The sequence below is a fragment of the Symphalangus syndactylus genome, chromosome 15 (assembly GCF_028878055.3).
Source record: "Symphalangus syndactylus isolate Jambi chromosome 15, NHGRI_mSymSyn1-v2.1_pri, whole genome shotgun sequence".
NCBI classification, from domain to species: Eukaryota; Metazoa; Chordata; class Mammalia; order Primates; family Hylobatidae; genus Symphalangus; species Symphalangus syndactylus.
The window spans coordinates 100,285,354-100,305,688 of NC_072437.2; the positions used below are offsets into that span (position 1 = coordinate 100,285,354).

The 20,335-nt window shown below is 33.7% G+C and overlaps 1 protein-coding gene across 7 annotated transcripts in view; it reads left to right on the plus strand.

Moving 5' to 3' along the window:
• Positions 1–20,335, plus strand: part of NBEA (neurobeachin) — a 731,576-nt gene that overhangs the window by 114,328 nt on the left and 596,913 nt on the right. For all 7 annotated transcript variants that reach the window (XM_055244143.2, XM_055244145.2, XM_063619313.1 and 4 more), the window contains exons 6-8: positions 1,045–1,171; positions 6,773–6,892; positions 9,467–9,613. In XM_055244143.2, coding sequence (XP_055100118.2) covers positions 1,045–1,171; positions 6,773–6,892; positions 9,467–9,613 — 394 coding nt within the window. The remainder of the gene's footprint in view (positions 1–1,044; positions 1,172–6,772; positions 6,893–9,466; positions 9,614–20,335) is intronic.

Here is a 20,335-nt window from a genome sequence, read left to right on the forward strand (position 1 = left end):
GTAATACACAGTACAGCATACTTAACAATAAGAACATCAAACATTCATTGATTGCTTACTATATGCTAGGCATTGTAAGTGTTTATATATATGAACTCATTCAATACTTGCAATACTTTGAAATAAGACTGCCTGTGCTCAAGTTCTGGCTTTACTACCTACTGTTCACCCTGTACTTTTGGTGTCTTCAGCTATACCAATGAGGATAGTAATAGCATCTATCCCATAGGATTTAATGAGAGAATCATATTTAAAGCTGTTTGTATAATGGCTGGTTCAGAAATGTGAGCACAGAAATATGTGAGCTATTACTATCTTCTAAGCTCTATTATAAGATATTATATATGGATAAAATGAGACCAAGTTTTAAATAAGCATCTGAACTTCCAAACATAAATGGGGTTGGACTTCAAAGTGGTCACTTTGGGAGATCATACATTAATTTCAGTGGTATCTTCATTTTTCAATAAACATTTTTCTACATCGTGATTAAATTTACAGCTAAGGGGAATGCTCGTGTAGAAGAAAACAACTATATTTCATAGTTAAATCTTTTTAATTTTTTAAACTAAAAATGTACTGCTTTGATCAACTGTATTATTTCTCAAACTTGACTCTGACCAAGTTTTTTTTTCTTTTTCTTTTTAATTTGTAAGCTATTTTCAAAGGTATACCAGAATCAGAGAGCAGGTTATTTAAAATGTGAACTTTATGTAAATGTGTTCTGTATTTGCTGATTGCAATTGGTCCTTAAAGTCTACTTGGTGGTAGGCTTTTGTTGGCAATTAATTTGTTTTTAAGTATTTCTGAGATTTTAGATTGAAATACTAAAAGCTGTCATAGTCTTTTATTTCCTAGTTTAAATTTCTTATATTTACTTATAACTAAACCTTTTATATTTTTGTTTAGTTTTTATTTGACACATATTAAACTGCTTCTACTGTACAGGGAAATAAGTTTTATTTTTATAAGAATGTTTAATAGCCTTTAGGTGTTTAGTTCTTTTTATCAGAGGATATTATACTATTTTCATTATCTTTGCAGTTTTCGTACTAGCAAAGGAGTTGGTTACTCTGCTCATTTTGTTGGCAACTGTTTAATAGTCACATCACTGAAGTCCAAAGGAAAAGGTTTTCAGCATTGTGTGAAATATGATTTTCAACCACGCAAGGTAGGTAAAAGTAAATATTTTTATAACTCACCTGTTATGACAGAATTCTTAACTCTCCTTTTATGAGCTCTATAGTATTCTCTTTCACTGGTTTTCCTATGCTTTTAATGGTTTTCTCTTATCCTTGTCTGCATTTCCTTTTTACTTTTATGTCTAATTTTTGTCTTCTATAAGATCAGTGTTTTAATCTCTTGTGGTGTATTTCTCTTACGCTGTCTCATTATCTCAGTCTGATCTGTTCTATGGTATTCTTTCGATAGATACTTATTATTTACTGAGTATTGGATACCATTGTAGGCACTAGGGATTTATAAATATTTACCTTTTTTTAAAAAAAGTTAAATGTTAAACCCCCAGATTAAGCAATGCACAGATACGTTTTTTTTGTGGGAGATTCACCTAATCCTAGTAGTTCTGAATCTTGTTTCCTAAGATTGAAGATTTTGTTAATTTCTGATGCTTTAATAATGCTGGCTTCAAGGAGAGGAATGTTGCTGTACTGTTAGTTTTGGCTCATGAAATGTGTCTTAATATCCCAAATAATAGCAGAGACAAGGCCAAAACACATTTTAAAAACTGCTCTAAAGAGAAAATGCAGAGAACTGTGCAACTGTATGATTAGAATTATAAGAGATCATTCATTCATAATCAGGTGGCATTTTCTAGAGAGATTTTCCTGCCTGAGTACCAGACTCCATCTTTGTGTCAGAATAACAAACCATCTGAAAATCCAGATGAAAGAAAACAAGGACAGAGTGCATAGGAGTTCCCATCACACATGTTTGAGGCTTTGTTCCCCTTCCAGGTTCAGGGTTCTTTCTTGGGTATATGACAGTGAGATTGTCAACGTTTTTTAGGGCACACTGCCTCCTTCTAACAGAAATATTGCCTTACCCTTTGTGATTAATGGTACAATCATAACAGATATGATGAACCCAAATGTGGTGAGGGGGAGGTCTTTATTTCTTTTTCATATCTTTTTTGTTTGTTTTCTTGTTGCTTATGATCTGATGTGTGTCTTCCCATATACAGAAAAATATATTATTTTGGGTGTTATTTTCAAAAATTTGTTTAGATTTTACATGATTCTAATGAAAATATTTGCTTTATATTTAATGTCAGTTATTGTCATTTCTATTAAAGAATATCAATTTAACAGTAATTCATTAACATATACTTAGAAAATGGTTTAAAAAGCAATGATTCTGAATAAATATATTCATTCATTATAATGGTATATTCTTTCTTTTTTAATACAAATTGATTATTTTAATACCAATCACATTGCCTTTGCTCTGGAAATTCTGTTTTATTAGAATTAAGGTGAGACCAAGATAGTTTGCTAAAAGTGCCAAATTATTTTGAATTTCAGTGGAATAGATTAGAAGTACAGTTGTTGGTATTATAATTTTTCATGTTAGGATTGTGTGTTTTTAACAAATATTCTAGCTAACTTTTCTCATCAGACAATTTTAGGAAATGGTGGTTTAAAGAATATACAGACAAACAGAGTGAAGTTATAACCAAATGAAATTGTCATTAACCAATAAAAAGCACTTTAACCCATTTGTTCTCACTTTTTCTATTTTGTGTCTTCTTCACTGTTCACTTGTGGAAAACACATTCTCCTTTGTAAAGCTCTCAATATGCAGTGATTCTAAGGGGTCTAGTTAGGAGCAGGGCCAGAGAATGATGTGGATTTTAAAAAGTCTTCTGTGAAGATTCTCATAAACCTTGAAAAGTCATAAATATTTGCTTTTACTGTGTTTCATTATTCAAAATAAATTCATTCTCTTATTTATTCCGTTCTTTAATTTTCCATAGATGCCCTAGCTAAGTTGTTGTTATCCTTCCTAATAAGAGATTTACTGGCCTTTCAAAAAGAAATCTTTACATTAAAACTTTTGCTCTCCCAGCTGTACCACTTAACCAGCTGTTAGAACTTGTGAAAATGGATATAAACCATTAGCATGTTACCTAATGGTAATATGTGCTCTAGACATATTAGCTACTATTGATATCATGCTGTACTTTTTAATCTTCAATTTATTTTCATATCTTCAATTTATAATACATATCTTGTGGATTCTTAATATGGATCTTTTTATTCCTTATTACAGGTTGTGTCCTTCTTTTATAAATTTCTTTTTGAGTCTCAAACTAAATGCAGACTTCACTATATATACATAATATCACTATGCACACATAGTTTCCAAGTTTATTTTTATTTTCTTTAGTCAAAGCATATTAGATCAAAAGTTAGGCTTTTTTTTTTAACCATTGAAAAAGTCATTTGTGTCTGTTATCTGTAGAGTACAGTTTGGTGTACCAAGGAAAGAGAAAAGGTACTTTTCTTGTAAATAAGTGCTATGGTCTTTACTGAGATCAGCTCATTAATCAGTGCATTTGTTTATTCATTCATTTAATTTTATCATGTATTATTGTTACAACCAAAAGCAAACCTTGATAAACTTCAAATCTGATTAATTTTTCTGTATTAATTATCTTAAGTTAATGGTACCCATACCCATCTAAGTGAAAATTGGAAGCCATCTTAGACTCCCCCTTTATATGTTAACACTTCCTATCAGTTCTGTTAGTTAATTCCCATCCTCATTTTAAAATTATTAGTGCCTTTGTCTTAGTTACGTGGCTTATGGTGTCTTACCCAAACCTTTGCAGTGGTTTTTCAATTTTATCTTTTTATCCACACTTGCCTACCTATCTCACCTCCACATTGCTGCCAGTTATTTTCTCAGATCGTTTAACTTTCCTGCTCAAAATTATTTAGTTATACCACATTATGCAAAAAGCAAAGGCCCAAAGGTCTGTTTATAATCTGGTCTTTGCCTGTTTTTGTTTTTGTTTTTGTGTTTTTCCTGCTAAACCTACACACTGAGGAATCTTTTGTCAAGCATCTGTGCTATATCGTATTAAGATTCTGCCTGGAATGTTTTTTTAACCCCTGTCTACTGAACAGTTCCTTTTCATACTTCAAGCTTAGTCTTACAGTTCATTTTATTCTTTTAGTGAATACTTTTATGATAGTCTTTCTTCTCTGTCTTTCCTTCCCAGTTACTTATAGTATTTACTTTTATTACTCCCAAATCTGTATTTTAAATACTCTCTATTCTCATAACTGTTTCTCTAGTGAAACTTCCTTGAGTGTGTATATGTTGTCTGTCTTTATATACTCATGATCCAAGGTTGGGACAGGGTACTTGGCATAAAGTAGGCTCAGTACATTTTTTGAATGAATGAATGCCTCTGAAAGGTAAATAATAATCAATTTTAGCATAAACGAACCTCATCATGGGACATAGTAGATAAAAACAAAATAGCAGTTGAGTTAATGGTATGTTATTTATGGGTGCCAAATACATTGGGAACTTTTCTTCATAGTTTTCATACATTATCTATTTATAATATTCACAAGGAATCCACAAAGTAGGCATTATTATTCCCCTTTTTCAGAGATGAAAATAGGTTCAGAGATACTAAGTAATTTGCCAAAAGCCATAGAGCTAGTAACTTGGGAATCCAATTCATGTCTTTATGAAGTAAAATTCTTCCTGCTCAGTACATTAAGTTATCTGGAGTAGTAAGAACTCGGTAAGTATTGTTTGAATGAGTACTTTTTTTATAGTAAGTACACCAATAAGTATAATAATACATCTAGTATTTATCTTAAAACTGTCTTTGGGCAGGAAATCTTTGCCTATATATAGGCATTTATTTGTGTCTCTTCTCTTTAGAAATGCAAAGTTTTTACACATTTTACTCCACAATATAAAGTTTGTGTCTTCTGTGTTATTTAGATAGCATTCTGGTTGAATATTTTCAAATGCAGTGAAGGCAATATATTAAAACTTTAATTCTTATACTTGTAAAATTCTATAAGATTTTCCTTAAATTTATTCGACACTCTTTTTTACGGTTTTTTCTTGATAATTTTGTAATGTTTAGAAACAATTGTTAAATGAATACATTAAAGATTTTCTCTTCTGATTTTAATCAGGGCTAACATATATGTTGGTTTCGAATCAAGTGAAAGACTTAGTTTCCAGTAAATTAATGATTACCTGGAATGAAAAAACTTAAAAAAGGATGTGCGTTTTAGATAGTTAAATGTCTTGACCTGACCTCGCTTTTATAGAAGCACACTGTTGTTTTGTATTACTGACTTTTTTGAGTTTTTTAACACAGTTTTTTTTTTTTTCTTTTTCTTTCTTTTTTTTTTTTTTTTTTCGAGACAAAGTCTTGCCCTGTCACCCAGGCTGGAGTGCAGTGGTGCAATCTTGGCTAACTGCAACCTCTGCCTCCCAGGTTCAAGTGATTCTTGTGCCTCAACCTCCCTAGTAGCTGAGATTACAGGCACATGCCACCACGCCTGGCTAATTTTTCTATTTTTAGTAGAGACGGGGTTTTACCATGTTGGCCATGCTGGTCTCGAACTTCTGACGTCAGTTGATCTGCCCACCTTGGCCTCCCAAAGTGCTGGGATTACAGGTATGAGCCACCGTGCCCAGCCTATTTTTATTTGCTAAGTTGAAATGAACAAAATTGAATTTTGCTCAAAGTATTTTAGATACCTTGAAATAACTAATATTTTAGTGATTAAGGATTATTATAACTTTTTATTTCTGAAAAAATATATGAAATAATTGAATAGTGCATTTAAATAATCTGTAGAACAAAGTTTGTAGTTTATATTATGGTGGGAGGGAGAAACCAGTTAATTTTCCCCCCTTAACTTCAGAAAGCATACTTGTTCAAATGTTTACAAATCATTTGTATTTTTCTATACTTTAGAAAAAAATATTTCTATATTCTCGATTTTAGGCTATTAACTCTCAGGAGACTAAAAGTTGTTTCAAAAATCAAACCATCCATATTAAAAGAGATACTTAAAATGCTTTTTGATACCAGTAACTATAAAATGGGCACTTAATATGAACTCATTCATTTATTCTTAATAAATATTCCCACATTAAGTTATTAAATATATAATTATCACTGGATTTACTAAATCTAAATTGTGAAATTGAAGCTACCTAAATCTTATTTATAAATGCTAAAATGTTGTTTCTTTGATAGATCTTTCCTGACCATGCAATCCAAAGTAGAATCCTTGTTTGTTCTTTTTCAGTTTATACTGTTCTTTTTCTCTTCACTGTAATCACCATGATTTATAATTCTACATTTGTTTAATTGTGTCATATATATTTCTTTTACTAGCTCGTAAATTCTAGGAGAACTGGTCAGCCTTGGGTATCTGCAGTGCCTGGCACAATGAAAATTTTAAATGAATGAACACAAATAAATTGTATTTCCACAATTTCAAATCTTGGTATAGTGGAAGGAACGTCACACTGGAGATCAAGGGGTTGTAGTTCTTGTCTTCTCCAGGAATATTCTTTATGTGCCACTTCTATCATCTGTGAAATGAGAAATGGGAGGAGGAGCTTGATGAAGTGCTATTAGATGATCCTTAATAGTCCTGTCGGCATATTCTTGTAGGGTTTTATGAACGTTGTAATTGCATTTTAGACTGTAACAACCAAACATTACATATTGATATATTTAATTTTTTTATTTAAGTGGTACATGATCAGCATTGTCCACATTTACAATCGATGGAGGAACAGTGAAATTCGGTGTTATGTTAATGGACAACTGGTATCTTATGGTGATATGGCTTGGCATGTTAACACAAATGATGTAAGTCTTTATTTTTCTGTCTGTGTTTTAATTTGAGAGTATAATCTATCATTACAATAAGAATTGAATAATAAAATAGTTTGGTAGAAACTTAAAACTTTGAAAGTTTATTCTTTTTATTAAATGAATCTTTCATTGTTAAATTTAGTATAAGAAAATTTCTAAAAGACATAATTAGTGATAAAAACCAAATATTTAGCCAAAGTTTTAAGTTTTTTGGATCAAAAACCATGAATCCTGTGTTCTGTCTTTTCCAGCATCAAGCACTAAAAAATGTGGTTTACCCTCATTTAGATATGGAAAGAAGACCTTAAACAGAAGTATAACAGATGGTCACTATTATTAATTACATAGTGATAAATGCTATGGAGAAAATAAATTGGGGATACAGAAAGTAGATGTAGGGAAGCGAGAAGCCAGATGGTCCAGAGATGATTTTAGTAGGAAGAGTTGAGCGAGCAAGGTATGTGGGAAACTTCTTCTATTCAGTGGGAACAGTGAGTGCAAATGCTTTGAGGCAGAATAGGAAAGTTCAAGGAAAAGGCAATTTGTCTGGAGCAGAGGGAGGAAGAGGCAAAATAATATTAAGAGATGAGGTTAGGCAGAAATCATTTTGGCCTTCATAAGCAAACAAGTCCTGGGTTTTCACATCTTACTCAGCTTAAAAATCCTTGGAAGGTTTTCAGCAGACAAGTGATGTGTGCTTCTATTTTAAAACCATCAGTCTGCTTGCAGTATTGAGAGTATTTTGAAGGGAAATTACAGAAGCAGGAAGATCACTTAAATCGCTTATTGCAATAAAACAAAGAGACTATATTAGTTTCTACCAGTATGTTAGCAGTGGAAGAAGTGACACAGTTGGATTCTAGGTAGAGAATAACTAGAATTAAAACGTCAAGGGTCCTTATGGTTTCTCTACTTTGGGCTTTCCATTGTCTACATTCCGGCCTGTCAGAGCCAAAATGAAAGGTTTGTTTTAGTGCTGAAAGTACCTCTAAGCTCAATAATATACAACCCTTCAAGCATACCTGGTTTTATAAGAACTTACCTCTTAAACACAATTCATTTCTCAGTTTTGTTTGCATCTCTTTAGGCTTTCATCTCCCAAAGGGCAGGGATTTGCTTATCCTGTCTTGTATTCTTTTAACTCGCACTGTGCATATGGTCCACAGTTTGTCCCCTAGATCGGGGCTGGGCAGACTACACCCTATGAGCCAAATCTGACCCTCCCCCTGTTTCTGGTTTTGTGTAAGCTGGGGGCTAAGAATCTTGGCTTTTAATTTTTAAAGATTTTTTTTTTTTCTTTTTTAAGAGACACAAACAAAATCAAAGAAGAATGGGACAGAAACCAGGTGTGGCAGGCAAAGTTTAAAATATCTTCTGTCTGTCCCTTTATAGAAAAAGTTGCTTTTCTCTGCCGTAGAAACTCATAGTTGAGCCACAACCAATAAATATTTAATAGAATGTTGTTTTCAGAATTAGAATACACAGATGAAATTCTGCTTTTTATCTTCTCTCCAGAGGAGATCTCTCCACAGTCTTTTTATTATAGAGTGGAAGAAACCCGAGTGGTCTTCTTGACTCATTAAATGATAAGACAGTATCTTGGAAAGAAAAGACTTAGTTTTTTGGTTACTCACAAAAGTGCCCTAAGAAGTGGAGAATTCTAGATAATAACACATATATACATACTTGATGCAGTTAAAGTTCCTATACTTCTAATTAAAGATTGCATATTTAATGACGACAATTTTTTTTGCTTTTGTACCTATTCACAATTTTTTTTGTTACTTTATTGAAGTACCAAAAGTACTTCTTACATATATAATTTTTGCTTATTCGTTCTAAGGTGTGAAATAGCCTGTGGGGATAGGAGAAAGGAACTGAGCCATGACTGCCTTCCCTGGTTTAGGTGGGCTGGGTGTAAGAAGTAGAGGCCGGAAAGATCAAGGTTTTGGCTTCTTCAGTGCTGAATTCCTTATGTGGAGAGCACTGTACCATCGGCTTTAAGCAGCAGATCTTAGTCTTCTTGTTTATTTGATTCTGTGTAATTCCTACTCATATATGAGAAGGGATTGATTTTCTTTGTGTCTTTTACTTAATATGGAGGAATAGAGGAATAGATTCGTAATTTCAAAAATAAAGTAGAATAAAAAAATTAGACCCTATGTGTTCATGATTAAATTTTGGAATAGTCATTCCCTTGATTCAGATCAATCTCTCTATATATGGATCATTATACATCATTACAGTTTTAAATTAGTTTAACTTTTGTAAATAAATAATTATAAGCTCTTTTGCCTTTAACTATAATATTTGAAAAGTGGTAAGTCTGAAGATTTAATAGGTGGCTATTGTTTGTTTGCTTAAACGTAAGTGTGAAACATGTAACTGATCATTTTTCCCAAAAAACTTGACTGGCATTTATTATTAAAATAATAAAGTCTTAATTGATGCTTTCTTCTATTATTATTGTTATATTTTAAAATATTCATGATAATGAAAGCCGATTTAAGGATTTAAACCTTTTTGTCATTAAAAATAATGCATTTTTTTTATGACTTTTAAAAATAGAGCTATGACAAGTGCTTTCTTGGATCATCAGAAACTGCTGATGCAAATAGGGTATTCTGTGGTCAACTTGGTGCCGTGTATGTGTTCAGTGAAGCACTCAACCCAGCACAGATATTTGCAATTCATCAGTTAGGACCTGGATATAAGGTAGTAATAACTGTAATTTTATAAATTCTATGGAGAGTTTTAGATGTAAAATGTGGTGTAATATAATTTTTAGTGAAAATCTTTCTTTAATACGGTTTAAGAGTCATTTCTATTTTTTGGAATGTAGTCAATGTTTATTATATGTTTATTTTTGGTTCAAAGATGCTTTTTTCTCAACTGTTTTTATAAACTTTTTTATTCTTCAGAATATTTTCTAATATTGATGGCATGCCTTTTGTTAACAATTCTGAAATAATAAATCTTATAAAACTGTTTTGCTTAATGTAGTATTTAAAATACAAAAATTTGAAATATACATATTACATAATGAACATAATAAAGAATTTGTTAATATTAGTGGTAACTTGGAAAGAAGAGTTAAAGATTTAGAAGGAAACTAAGATAATATATTTCATGGGCCTGAAATTATTCAATTATAGCTTATATTTTTGCTTTAATTGCACTAAGTGAAGAAGTAGGTACAGTAGTGAGTATATTAATTTAGCAAAACTAATTAATGTAATTTATCATATTCTTTTTGTTTTTTAAACTTTAAAAACAAAGACTCTAGGTAAGATAGAGCATGCACATATATGAGTTAGTTTTAAATGTGTAGTACATCTGCCTAGGGGAGTATATAAGGGTTCTATTTAAATCACATTGGGAATTGCAAAGTCTCAAACTACTTGGAGCTGAAAGAGAATTACACATTATAGTCAAAGTGTTTATAATTCTGAAGGAGTACTTGTCTTGTATGGAAGTGTGGTTTTTTATTGAACTCAAATAATTAATGTGAAGATTGTGTTATGGAAAGGAGTAGTAAATATTAAAAAATATTCCCTCTTTGGCGTTTGTATTTTTGCATTAGTATTTCTCTTTTTATGTCATATATATATATACAGAGAGAGAGAGAGAGAGGAAAGTTTGAATTTACCCATATTAAAAGATCTTTTTGTTCTCAGTGACTTGAATAACCATAATAATATTGAAGAATAATAATGCTATTATTTTTATGTCAAGGTAACAATACTTGCTATCATATATTTTCCATATCATTTTTGCTTTTGTCTTACTAGCTCTAGAAATGAATTTGTGCTTGTACAGTTACTTTTTCTTTCATGGGTCTTTTTGTTGGGTTTGCATCCTGGTTCTGCCATTGTTGATCTTGCATAGGAATATTTTTGTAATTCACATTTTTTATTAATATGCTGCATGCTTTTCTTTCCTAGTTCTTTGAGTTGTTTCATAAAATACTTGCAGTGTCTTTTTAAGCTCTAATAGAATGATATTAAATAGAGTGACAAGCAAACATATGAAATATAAAAGGTAGAATATCAAGAAAATACAAATCCAATATGATTGCTAATGTTAAATTTCAGAATTGATGGGAGCTTCCTGGCAACATCAAGGAAAAGGGCTGAATATAAGAATTTTGTAATTCTTCTATTCACAAAGAAGCAAACTTTGTCCTGAACAGCTTTGCAAACTCTATAATTTGTAGTATTCTTTTCACACGTCTTTCTTGTCATTCTTTTTAACAGCAGTGATAATGAGCAGTAACCCTGTCATCATGTGTACACAGCTCATGTGGCATAGTGTATCCTTAGTATCCTAACACACGGTAGAGTACCTAAAGTCAGAACTTTTAAGAGATATACCTGTAAATTTGGGCATTACATCAGGGAGTATTTTATTAAGTTTTGAAAGTTCTCAGCTCACTGCACCCGTTGTTGTTAGTGGGGGTTAATGATAAATCCAAGCGTAAATGCATTTTCTCAATTTGTAGATATTATAAGTACAATTGCTACCGTGACAGACATCAGGAAAAATTTTTTATATTAAAAAGCTTTTTGTTTTCAGAAATTCAGAGAATATAGGGAAGGAGGGATCCATATGATCAGATTGTGTTTTGACAGAAGAAAAGCTGAGTAGTTCACACATTATAGTCACAATTATCTTGGTAAAGTCACTTCCTGTGAGTGAAGGGGTAGAGGGCTACAGTGGAATTTTTAAGGTGTAGAGAATATAATAACTAGTGGACATTTGGATAAATCACAAATGGAGTTTAAATTACTTAGTGTTGTATAATAAAATAGTATTTATATTTTTTGCATTAAGTTATATGGAACTTTCTTTCATTGTAATGGTCAGACAATATTTATGATTCTGAGCTTAGTGTAGGTAGCATGTCAACATACGGGCTTTGAAATTAATAAAATAAGTTAATTCTACCTTCAAATAATGTCATCAAACTATATATTCAATGGAGCCTGTCACAAATGATTTTGACTTGTTGGTCACTGGAGTGCTAGGTAATTTTTATTCTGTCGAATGTTTGGTTTTAAGCATTGCAGTTTATCAGTAAATATTCTGTACTTGGTTATTTTCTGGAAAGAATAAGTAAGTTAGGGAGTCACTTATTAACTGAATATACCATTCAGTTTGGAAAATAGAATACAGAAATTCAGAAAACATTTAAAATGCAGAAAATCTCACTGTAGATTTGTCTAGTATGGTAAAATTTACTATCAGATAAGTTTACTGTGGATCTCTATTTGGGGTTATTTAATGTCTTCGAGATTATAAAATCTTGTGTATCAGGTGGCCCTTTGACATAAGCTTGCGAATCAGATTTTAACAAAGTTTTTATATTTTATAATTATTACTAGATATTTTCTCAGTGTTATGTTAACCCTGTGTGGCAAGCAGTTAGTCTTCATTGCCAGATATTTGAAAATTTAGCTTTGAGTTCTCTCCTTCATTTATGAATATGATAACAATGGTTTTATGAATCGCTATATCATAATAAAGTTCTAACTGATAAGAGAAAAAGTATAACACAACCTCCAAAATTAAAATTCACTTCAGAGGATTTCCAATACTTGTATGGAGGGGTAAGCTTCTAACAAACTGATCTTCTCACAAATAACCATTTGTAAACTCTGCACATAATATAGATAACATCTATGGGGTTACGGAGATTGAATAAAAGCAGGCAGGCTTTGGAGGGTAGTCAAAATATGGAAGAGTTGGTCTGCATGGACTGATATCCCCATTTTTTGCTTTTATAGGAAACTTTCTGGCCAGAAAGTTTCTCTACAATATTGTACGGAGTAATAGTCACACAATTTAGCATATAATCCAAAAGTATTTTTTCTAAAAATAGGAAAATGTGACTTATTCTCAAGGGAAGAGAAAATCATCATATACCAACACCAAGATAACCCACATGTTGTAAATATCACATGAGGTCTATTATAACTAGTGAGGTAGAGAAAAATTTACTTATAATGAATTAAAAGATAGGAAGTATCAGCCATGAAATAAAACAAAGTCAGATGGCAATTCTAGAACTGAAAAATATATCAGAATTAAAAATAAGCTGTATGGGCTTATTAGCAGAATTAATATGATAGAGAAGTAAATGAACTTGAATATAGATTGATAGAAACTTTGAAGAGAGTTGTGAAAGATTGGGGTAAAAAAATAGAACCCTAGAGATGTATGGGGCAATTTTGAAAGGTCTAATAGGCACAGTATAAGAGAAAGAGCCAGAAAAAATATTTGAATAAGTGATGATAGAAAACTTCTCAGATTTGGTAAAAGGCTTACATTTATAGATTGAAGAAACTCTGAAAACTCCAACCAAAATAAATGCAAAGAGAACTAAGTAGACACATTATAGTCAAAGTGTGGAAAACCAAAGATAAAGAGAAAATCTTGAAAGCAGGCAGAGGAAAACTAGACATTGATAAGAGAACAATAATTTGAATATCTGTACACATCTCATCAGAAAGCAGGAAAGCGCTAGAGGTGGAACAAAATCCTTAAAGTTCTGAAAGGAAGAAAAAAATGTGTCAACCTAGAATTTTTTTCTAGTGAAAATATTCTTTAAGTCTTTTGAAAGAAAATTAAAGAAATTTGTTGTTATTTGACTGTCATTACTGACTGAAGAAGAAAACCTGGATGATTAGGAGTATATACATGTAATACATATGACAACTAACAAAGATTTGTGGAGAGGTTATAAATGCACCTATGTAGTTGAAAAGTTACTGTATTTTACAACGTGTCTTGATAGAATGATGTTGACTACAATTCAGTGGCTAAAACAAAATTAAAAAAGTCCAAATTGCATGTCTTTTCTTGAATGATAGGCCAAATATGTATCCAGTATTTCATTTACCCACAGCATATGTTGTATACCCATCTTTAAAATTAAAGGTAACAAAAGCTCAATTGAAAGGAAAAACAAAATAAATCAATGCTAGCTACTACAGATAAGGTAAACTAAATACAAATAATTAGCCTTCACTAATTCATCCATTCATTCTTTCATTAAACAGTTGGGCACTGTTCTAGATGCTAGGGATATAACAATTAAAACCAACAAAAAACCCTGCCTGTATTTTGGAGAAGTAGGGTGTGCAGTATCATGGGAGAAGATAGATTACAAAACAAAAGAAAAATATATAGTGTCTATATGGTGATAAGAGCTATGAGACACACAAAGCAGGCAAAAAAGTTGGAAGTTGATGCTAGCCAAGTGGATATACGGGGAAGAGCTTTAAGGGCAAATGCCAGAGCAAGAATAAAGGCCATTAGCAGAAGCTTACTTCACAGATTAAAGAATATTGTGACTGTTTTCCTGTGACTGTCACAGAAGGAGCAAGGGGAAGAGTCAAAGAAGATTAATTCAGAGAACAATTACATGCTTTCAGAGGATTATTACGACTTTATTTTTGCTCTTGAGTGAAAGGAACAGCCATTGAAAAGTTTTGAGCCTGATACCAGTTTGAAAAGGATCACTCTGGTTACTTTGGTAAATAGGGGGAAAAGGTGGAAATAGGAGACTAGTTACGGGGCTCTTGCAGTTATTTAGTGAAAGAGCTCTGGAAAGTATTGAGACTCGATTAGATTTTTGATAAAGCATATCTAAAATATCTAAGACTCTAAAAGGTCAGCTTTTGGATATACTTTGGAGGTAGTGCCAGTAGGATTTTCTGTCACTGTGAACATGGGGTAAGGGAGCAAGAGAGGATTGAGAGGAGCAAGTAACCCCATGAATTTTAGGCTGAAAAACTGAGCTGATGGAGTTGTCATTTACTGAGATGAGGAGGACTATGAAGAAATAAGTTTTGGAAGAGAAGATCAAATATTTGGTTATGGACATAGGTTATGGACATAGTTGTTTGAGATGCCTGATAGACATCTAAATGTAAAAATGAAGAACGTCTGGAGTTCAGAGGCGACATATAGGTTGAAGATAGAAATTTGGCATTGGCAGGATATGCATAGGATTTAAAGGTAAAGGACTGGATTCAGGTACCAATGAAGTGAGTTCAGAGAAAAAGATAACTGAGAAATGAGTCCTTGGGAAAGCCAGTGTTTGTAAGTTGAGGAGATGCACAGGAACCAGCAAAGGAGAATGAGAGCAAGGGAATAAGGAGAAAAAGCAGGAGAGTGTGGTGTTTTAACTTGACCTGCTTGAAGTTAAATCTCCTTTCTTTTTCATTGAGGATACTGATTGTCAAATAGACACAGGATAATAGATTAGAAAATCCTGTAATTATACATAAAGAACAGTCTCAGAATAACAATGCCAATAAAGCCCAATTGTTATAATTACTGAAAATAGAGTTAATTTGTTTTTGCATATGTTATCTTCATTCTCCATCTTGCTATTTTTAAAATAGTTGAGGTATGTTGAAAGGTGAATTATGTTCCCCTAAAATTCACTAAAATTCTAACCCTCAGTAGCCTGTAATCTGACTGTTTTTGGAGACAGGGTCTTTAAAGAGGTAATTAAGATTAAGTGAGGTCATTTGGTTATTGGGTCCTAATCCAATATGACTAGTATCCTTATAAAGAGGAGGAAATTAGGACACAGCCACACGCAAAGGGAAGACAATGTGAAGACACAGGAAAGAAAAGGTGGTTAGGCTGTCTTCAAAACAAGGAAAGAGTCTTCAGAAGAAAACCCTGCTGACACCCATATGTCAGATTTACGGCCTCCAGAACTACAAAAAATTAAACTTCTTTTATTTAAGCCATTCAGACTCTGGTACTTTTTCATAGCACACCAAGCTAATACAAGGTCTTTTTTTTTTCCCTTCTAAGTTCTTCCTTCTGAATTTTTTTATTATTATTATTATACTTTAAGTTTTAGGGTACATGTGCACAATGTGCAGGTTTGTTACATATATATCCATGTGCCATGTTGGTGTGCTGCACCCATTAAATCGTCATTTAGCATTAGGTTTAACTCCTAATGCTGTCCCTCCCACTTCCCCCAACCCCACAACAGTCCCCGGAGTGTGATGTTCCCCTTCCTGTGTCCATGTGTTCTCATTGTTCAATTCCCACCTATGAGTGAGAACATGTGGTGTTTGGTTTTTTGTCCTTGTGATAGTTTACTAAGAATGATGGTGTCCAGTTTCATCCATGTCGCTACAAAGGACAAGTACTTATCATTTTTTATGGTTGCATAGTATTCCATGGTATATATGTGCCACATTTTCTTAATCCAGTCTATCGTTGTTGGACATTTGGGTTGTTTCCAAGTCGTTGCTATTGCGAATAGTGCCACAATAAATATACGTGCGCATGTGTCTTTATAGCAGCATGATTTATAGTCCTTTGGGTATATACCCAGTAATGGGATGGCTGGATCAAATGGTATTTCTAGTTCTAGATCCCTGAGGAATCGCCACACTGACTTCCACAATGGTTGAACTAGTTTACCGTCCCACCAACAATGTAAAAGTGTTCCTATTTCTCCATATCCTCTCCAGCATCTGTTGTTTCCTGACTTTTTAATGATGGCCATTCTAACTGGTGTGAGCTGGTATCTCATTGTGGTTTTGATTTGCATTTCTCTGGTGGCCAGGGATGATGAGCATTTTTTCATGTGTTTTTTGGCTGCATAAATGTCTTCTTTTGAGAAGTGTCTGTTCATGTCCTTTGCCCACTTTTTGATGGGGTTGTTTGTTTTTTTCTTGTAAATTTGTTTGAGTTCATTGTAGATTCTGGATATTAGCCCTTTGTCAGATGAGGAGGTTGCGAAAATTTTCTCCCATTTTGTAGGTTGCCTGTTCACTCTGATGGTAGTTTCTTTTGCTGTGCAGAAGCTCTTTAGTTTAATTAGAACCCATTTGTCAGTTTTGGCTTTTGTTGCCATTGCTTTTGGTGTTTTAGACATGAAGTCCTTGCCCATGCCTATGTCCTGAATAGTATTGCCTAGGTTTTCTTCTAGGGTTTTTGTGGTTTTAGGTCTCACATGTAAGTCTTTAATCCATCTTGAATTAATTTTTGTATAAGGTGTGAGGAAGGGATCCAGTTTCAGCTTTCTACATATGGCTAGCCAGTTTTCCCAGCACCATTTATTAAACAGGGAATCCTTATCCCATTGCTTGTTTTTTTCAGGTTTGTCAAAGATCAGATAGTTGTAGATATATGGCATTATTTCTGAGGGCTCTGTTCTGTTCCATTGACCTATGTCTCTGTTGTGGTACCAGTACCATGCTGTTTTGGTTACTGTAGCCTTGTAGTATAGTTTGAAGTCAGGTAGCGTGATGCCTCTGGCTTTGTTCTTTTGGCTTAGGATTGATTTGGTGATGCGGGCTCTTTTTCGGTTCCATATGAACTTTAAAGTAGTTTTTTCCAATTCTGTGAAGAAAGTCATTGGTAGCTTGATGGGGATGGCATTGAATCTATAAATTACCTTGGGCAGTATGGCCATTTTCACGATATTGATTCTTCCAACCCATGAGCATGGAATGTTCTTCCATTTGTTTGTATCCTCTTTTATTTCATTGAGCAGTGGTTTGTAGTTCTCCTTGAAGAGGTCCTTCACGTCCCTTGTAAGTTGGGTTCCTAGGTATTTTATTGTCTTTGAAGCAATTGTGAATGGGAATTCACTCATGACATGGCTGTTTGCCTTTTATTGGTGTACAAGAATGCTTGTGAATTTTGTACATTGATTTTGTATCCTGAGACTTTGCTAAAGTTGCTAATCAGCTTAAGTAGATTTTGGGCTGAGACAATGGGGTTTTCTAGATATACAATCATGTCATCTGCAAACAGGGACAATTTGACTTCCTCTTTTCTTAATTGAATACCCTTTATTTCCTTCTCCTGCCTGATTGCCCTGGCCAGAACGTCCAACACTATATTGAATAGGAGTGGTGAGAGAGGGCATCCCTGTCTTGTGCCAGTCTTCAAAGGGAATGCTTCCAGTTTTTGCCCATTCAGTATGATATTGGCTGTGGGTTTGTCATAGATAGCTCTTATTATTTTGAGATACGTCCCATCAATACCTAATTTTTTGAGAGTTTTTAGCATGAAGGGTTGTTGAATTTTGTCAAAGGCCTTTTCTGCATCTATTGAGATAATCATGTGGTTTTTGTCTTTGGTTCTGTTTATATGCTGGATTACATTTATTGATTTGCGTATGTTCAACCAGCCTTGAATCCCAGGGATGAAGCCCACTTGATCATGGTGGATAAGCTTTTTGATGTGCTGCTGGATTCGGTTTGCCAGCATTTTATTAAGGATTTTTGCATCAATGTTCATCAAGGATATTGGTCTAAAATTCTCTTTTTTGGTTGTGTCTCTGCCAGGCTTTGGTATCAGGATGATGCTGGCCTCATAAAATGAGTTAGGGAGGATTCCCTCTTTTTCTATTGATTGGAATAGTTTCAGAAGGAATGGTACCAGTTCCTCCTTGTACCTCTGGTAGAATTGGGCTGTGAATCCGTCAGGTCCTGGACTCTTTTTGGTTGGTAAGCTATTGATTATTGCCACAATTTCAGAGCCTGTTATTAGTCTATTCAGAGATTCAACTTCTTCCTGGTTTAGTCTTGGGAGGGTGTATGTGTTGAGAAATTTATCCATTTCTTCTAGATTTTCTAGTTTATTTGCGTAGAAGTGTTTGTAGTATTCTCTGATGGTAGATTGTATTTCTGTGGGATCGGTGGTGATATCCCCTTTATCATTTTTTATTGTGTCTATTTGATTCTTTCTTTTCTTATTAGTCTTGTTAGCGGTCTATCAATTTTGTTGATCTTTTCAAAACTGCTCCTGGTTTCATTAATTTTTTGAAGGTTTTTTTCTGTCTCTATTTCCTTCAGTTCTGCTCTGATTTTAGTTATTCTTGCCTTCTGCTAGCTTTTGAATGTGTTTTCTCTTGCTTTTCTAGTTCTTTTAATTGTGATGTTAGGGTGTCAATTTTGGATCTTTCGTGCTTTCTCTTGTGGGCATTTAGTGCTATAAATTTCCCTCTACACACTGCTTTGAATGTGTCCCAGAGATTCTGGTATGTTGTGTCTTTCTTCTCATTAGTTTCGAAGAATGTCTTTATTTCTGCCTTCATTTCGTTATGCACCTAGTAGTCATTCAGAAGCAGATTGTTCAGTTTCCATGTAGTTGAGTGGTTTTGAGTGAGTTTCTTAATCCTGAGTTCTAGTTTGATTGCACTGTGGTCTGAGAGACTGTTTATTATAATTTCTGTTCTTTTACATTTGCTGAGGAGAGCTTTACTTCCAACTATGTGGTCAATTTTGGAATAGGTGTGGTGTGGTGCTGAAAAAAATGTATATTCTGTTGATTTGGGGTGGAGAGTTCTGTAGATGTCTATTAGGTCTGCTTGGTGCAGAGCTGAGTTCAATTTCTGGGTATCCTTGTTAACTTTCTGTCTCGTTGATCTGTCTAATGTTGACAGTGGGGTGTTAAAATCTCCCATTATTATTTTGTGGGAGTCTAAGTCTCTTTGTAGGTCACTCAGGACTTGCTTTATGAATCTGGGTGCTCCTGTATTTGGTGCATATATATTTAGGATAGTTAGCTCTTCTTGTTGAATTGATCCCTTTACCATTATGTAATGGCCTTCTTTGTCTCTTTTGATCTTTGTTGGTTTAATGTCTATTTTATCCGAGACTAGGATTGCAACCCCTGCCTTTTTGTGTTTTCCATTTGCTTGGTAGATCTTCCTCCATCCCTTTATTTTGAATCTGTGTGTGTCTCTGCACGTGAGATGGGGTTCCTGAATACAGCACACTGATGGGTGTTGACTCCTTATCCAATTTACCAATCTGTGTCTTTTAGTTGGAGCATTTAGCCCGTTTACATTTAAAATTAATATTGTTATGTGTGAATTTGATCCTGTCATTATGATGTTAGCTGGTTATTTTGCTTGTTAGTTGATGCAGTTTCTTCCTAGCCTTGATGGTCTTTACAGTTTGGCATGTTTTTGTAGTGGCTGGTACTGGTTGTTCCTTTCCATGTTTAGTGCTTCCTTCAGGAGCTCTTTTAGGGCAGGCCTGGTGGTGACAAAATCTCTCAGCATTTGCTTGTCTGTAAAGTATTTTATTTCTCCTTCACTTATGAAGCTTAGTTTGGCTGGATATGAAATTCTGGGTTGAAAATTCTTTTCTTTAAGAATGTTGAATGTTGGCCCCCACTCTCTTCTGCCTTGTAGAGTTTCTGCCGAGAGATCAGCTGTTAGTCTGATGGGCTTCCCTTTATGGGTAACCCAACCTTTCTCTCTGGCCGTCCTTAACATTTTTTCCTTCATTTCAACTTGATGAATCTGACAATTATGTGTCTTGGAGTTGCTCTTCTCGAGGAGTATCTTTGTGGCGTTCTCTGTATTTCCTGAATCTGAACGTTGGCCTGCCTTGCTAGATCGGGGACATTCTCCTGGATAATATTTTGCAGAGTGTT